This window comes from Theropithecus gelada, unplaced genomic scaffold (assembly GCF_003255815.1).
Source record: "Theropithecus gelada isolate Dixy unplaced genomic scaffold, Tgel_1.0 HiC_scaffold_1490, whole genome shotgun sequence".
Classification (NCBI taxonomy): domain Eukaryota; kingdom Metazoa; phylum Chordata; class Mammalia; order Primates; family Cercopithecidae; genus Theropithecus; species Theropithecus gelada.
Window position 1 is genome coordinate 1 of NW_020256621.1, and position 3941 is coordinate 3941.

Consider the following 3941-nt stretch of genomic DNA (forward strand, 5'->3'; position numbering starts at 1 on the left):
AGTTCAGAACCACCTAAGCCACGCTCAGAATCTTCCACTCTAATAGAGAAGGAGATGTAACGCCTTCTTCTGCCATGCCTCTGGGCCACAGAGAAGATCCCCACCGGACCCCCTCAGCTGCCCAGCGGCCCGAGCCGGATACCTTGACTCACCCCCTGGTTTGACACTGAGGTCGCGTCTGCTCACCACACGCCTCCTGCCCCCATCACCTCCCCGCTGCAGCCACCCCTCCCCAATCACTGCTGCAGTCACCCTACCATCACCCCTCCCCCACCATCCCTCTCCCCACCACCACCTCCCTGCAATCACCCCTCCCTGTCACCCCTACAGTTTCACCTCCTCCCCGTCACCCCTGCAGTCACGCTGTTCCCACCTCTGGTCCTCCAGGTGGCCATGTCTGCACACAGAGGTTTGGGGTGCTGTCCTCACTAAGCACTGGGCAGTGTTCCACCCCGTGCCAAGCAGGCAGCCCCCACGCCCCACACGCACCTTCCTTTCTCCATGAAGGGCTATGGCAAGGCCAGGCCACTATGCGCCCAGGGCACCCGGGGGCCACCTGTACCCAGCACAGGCGCGCTCATGGGCCCTGCTGGCTCCTTCTACCTTATTCCGGGAGGAACTGAACTGAGCTGAGCCAACACACACACCAGTACTCAGTTCCCTGCACGCTAACTGCAGCAGCTGCTGCTCTGGGACCAGAGGGGCTGTGGGGGGAACTGTGCAGCTGGCCGCCTCTTCCCACCCTCCGGTGACTACCCCGCAGGTCACACGCCAGCCCTCTGCCCTTCTCCACCAAGGCACCCCTGCCGGCAACTGCTAGGGCTGGAGAAGCAGCCTCCGGGTGGGCAGGGACCTCCAGGCAAGGAACTCCACAGCAACGGGGATGCCTTCCGGGTGGGAAGCCCACGCCGGGCAGAAGCTCCACAAGGAAAAAGCCAGTGACTTCCCAAAGCCAGTGCAGAAGGCGGCAGGAGCCCCACATTAACTACCACGGACCACAGCCGGGACCGCCCGGTGCTGCCGTGCCGGGTCGCAGGCTCCTTCTATCCTGACAAACGGGTTCAAATCTTTGCTTTGCCTTTTTTGGAGAATATAAACTCGAAAAAATGACTCCATCTCTCCGCATGTCAGTTTGATCCTCAGTAAGGTGGGGCACCTCCTGCCTGGCAGGACTGTGCCGCTGGTGGGCACCAAACAGGTAACAAGCGTCTCCTGAACGGGGCCCCCCGAGGTGCTGTGGCCGCCCGCGCAGTCACTCCAGGTTACAGTACAGGACGTTTGGCAAATTATGCACACGTGGCAGAAACGGAGGCTGGGAGACACCAAGCCCCTCTGCCCAACACCAGGGCAAAAGCCGAGAGGCTGGGCCTCTGCCAGGCCCCCAGGGCTTTGCCCCCACTCCCGGGCCTAGTATGGGCGGAGGGAAAGGCAGGCCAGGGCTGCAGCCAGTGTGGCGCATCCGTGCAGGGCCCAGGGGGAACCGCAGGACCCACACAAAAGGGAGGCGCCCTCCTGAGGAGCCAGAACTCAGCCAGGCGCGGTCTTGAAAATACTGACACGGACTTGTAAGGACCCCGTGTCGACAAACGACAAGCGACTTCCTGCCAACAATGCCAGTGGCCTGTCCTGAGGGGTCCGACTAGCTTTGTACGTGACCTCAGGTAACTGTTCACAGCTACAGAAGGAACGAGCCCCCCGGGGGGACACGGTCGAGGACCCTGACAGCCCGTGACACGGGGGCGGTTTCTGCCACGTGGGGCTGTGCTGGGGGCATTCCATGTGGCTGACACAGGTCCTGGCGGGGAACCCTTCCAAAGCAGCTCTAACTCGGCAGACATGGGGTGCATCTCTCAGCCCGCCAGTGCCACCCAGCTCAGGCCAGGGCAAACCCACTGGGGATCCGAGGAATGAGCCTGGACACCCCGAGGAGAGCAGACGCTAACCGACAGAGACAGAGACCGTCAGCCAGAGTGCGCAGTCCTAGCGCAGGGCCCTGGGTGGCTCCCGAGCTTTCGGGTTTCAGCTCCAAAGTGGACGGGCTCCCTGGTGTGGGGGGGGGCCCCTGGTATGGGGAGGCCCCCTGGTGTGTGGGGGGCCCTCTGGTGGGGGGAGGCCCCTGGGTGTGGGGGGGCCCCTGGTGTGGGGAGGCCCCCGTCACCCCTGAACTTTAGTAATCTCTCTGCAAACAAGAAGGCCGGATCACACAGACTCCGTAATTCCTGCTGAATGTTTCCAAAACACGAAAGCACCCAGTGAGGGAGAGAGGAAAGCAAACCACAGTGTCCTCCTCCCGCCCCTAGTTATACCCCAGGTCCTTGGAAGGATTCGCCATGGGTAGAGGCGCCTTTCAGCTGGGACAGCCACAAGAGGCTTCTCTCAGGGACAGGAGAAGGAAGCGCGGCACAGGCCGCTCCCTTGGGGCCCGGGATGGCCAGAGCCCGCTACTCACAGTGCCGCTCCGTGCCCGCTGCGCTGGGCCGAGCTCTGGTGATGTGCTCATCAACCCGGAGCTGCCTGCATAGTTCTCTCCCCAGCTGTACTGGTTGGGATCTGGAAAGCAGAGAGTCAGGTCACCTGTGTTAACCTTGTCCTTCATTCAAAAGCAAGAGAGTGGAGGAGGAAAGGGTATAAAAACCGATTAACTAAATTGTTAAAACGTCAGACATGCCTGCTGCTGTCACTTTCTGAGGACTCACGCTCCCCACCCCACCTCCACCCTGGGCCGCTCTGACCCAGAGCACAGGCCCAGACCACAGCTGAGGCCCAACGCTGCTCAGGGGCACCAGCACCGCGACTCACTGTCCTGCTCGGCTCCTTTCAGGAACGCTCCGATGGCTCCCAGGTAGCCTTCGTGCCTCAGAAACAGCGCTTGCACTTCCCCCTGCCATGGCCAAAGCACACGTGCCGCTGTCGGCCCCACACAACACCCGATGCCTCCGCAAACCAACTCAACACGGGTAGGCCTCGCACTGCGCAGCCCAAACCCTCCAAGACGCATCCACCGCATACTTGCCGGTGGAATCGCGCCTGGAGCCAGAGGGCGGGCTGCTGTTTGAAGAAAGCTAAGGGTGAGATAGCTTCTCCCATGCGGCGAGTCCCTAGCCCACAAGTCTCTGCATCGGGGACGTGGGTGGGCGCCCCTCTGCAGGGGCACAGGCACCCTGACCCCAGCGCAGATCGGCGGACTCCCCCAGAACTCTCTAGAATGCTCATCACTGGTGATTTGCTCAGACTCAGGCGGCCACGGTGCCACAAAATGTAGGCTCCCCAGAACCAGCCAGAAGAGAGGGGTGCTGGCTTCTCGGCCACCCGCCTTCCAGGCTCCCCGGCCTCTCGACCTCCCTGGGCTGCTGCGGTCTCTGACCAGCATGACTGATTTTGAAGACCCTGGGGGTCCACGTCAGAGGCTGGGGAGGGCGGCGCGCCCGTTACCTTGGAGAAGAAGTTGATGCTGTAGGTGATGGTGCGCATGGTCACGGGGTGGCCCCGGATGAAGAAGCCTCCAAAGTACACGCGGTCCAGGCTGTGCAGCCGCGCGTGGAGACAGGCCAGCTGCCCGATGTCGTTGCTGATCATGTGCAGCAGGCTCTTGGCCATGTCTTCCTTGGAGAACTCTGGAGAAAGGAAGGAAAATGCGCTCGCGTCCAAGCACAGCAAGTGCCTGATGTGACAGCAAGCGGGAGCGGAAGGGGAGAGAGAGCTGAGTGGGAGGGCATGGGGGAGAGAGCTGAGCGGGAGGGGAGAGAGAGTTGAGCGGGAGGGGAGGGGGAGAGAGAGCTGACTGGGGGAACCGGAGCCCCAGTGTGGGAGGCTGCATATGATGCGTGGGAGGGGAGGGGAGAGAGAGCTGAGTGGGGGAACCAGAGCCCGAGCAAGGGAGGGGAGGGGAGGGGGGGGCCGGGGGGGGGGACCGGAGCCGGGGCGGGGGGGGGGAGGGAGAG

General features: G+C 62.7%; 1 protein-coding gene across 1 annotated transcript in view; it reads right to left on the bottom strand.

Annotated features, from left to right (window-relative positions):
• Nucleotides 1-2449: 2449 nt before the first annotated feature.
• Nucleotides 2450-3941, bottom strand: part of LOC112616962 (pantothenate kinase 4) — a gene marked incomplete at both ends in the record, with an annotated part of 4237 nt that continues 2745 nt past the window's right edge. Inside the window, 3 exons of the mRNA XM_025373708.1 lie at nt 2450-2550; nt 2800-2881; nt 3433-3614. Coding sequence (XP_025229493.1) covers nt 2450-2550; nt 2800-2881; nt 3433-3614 — 365 coding nt within the window. The remainder of the gene's footprint in view (nt 2551-2799; nt 2882-3432; nt 3615-3941) is intronic.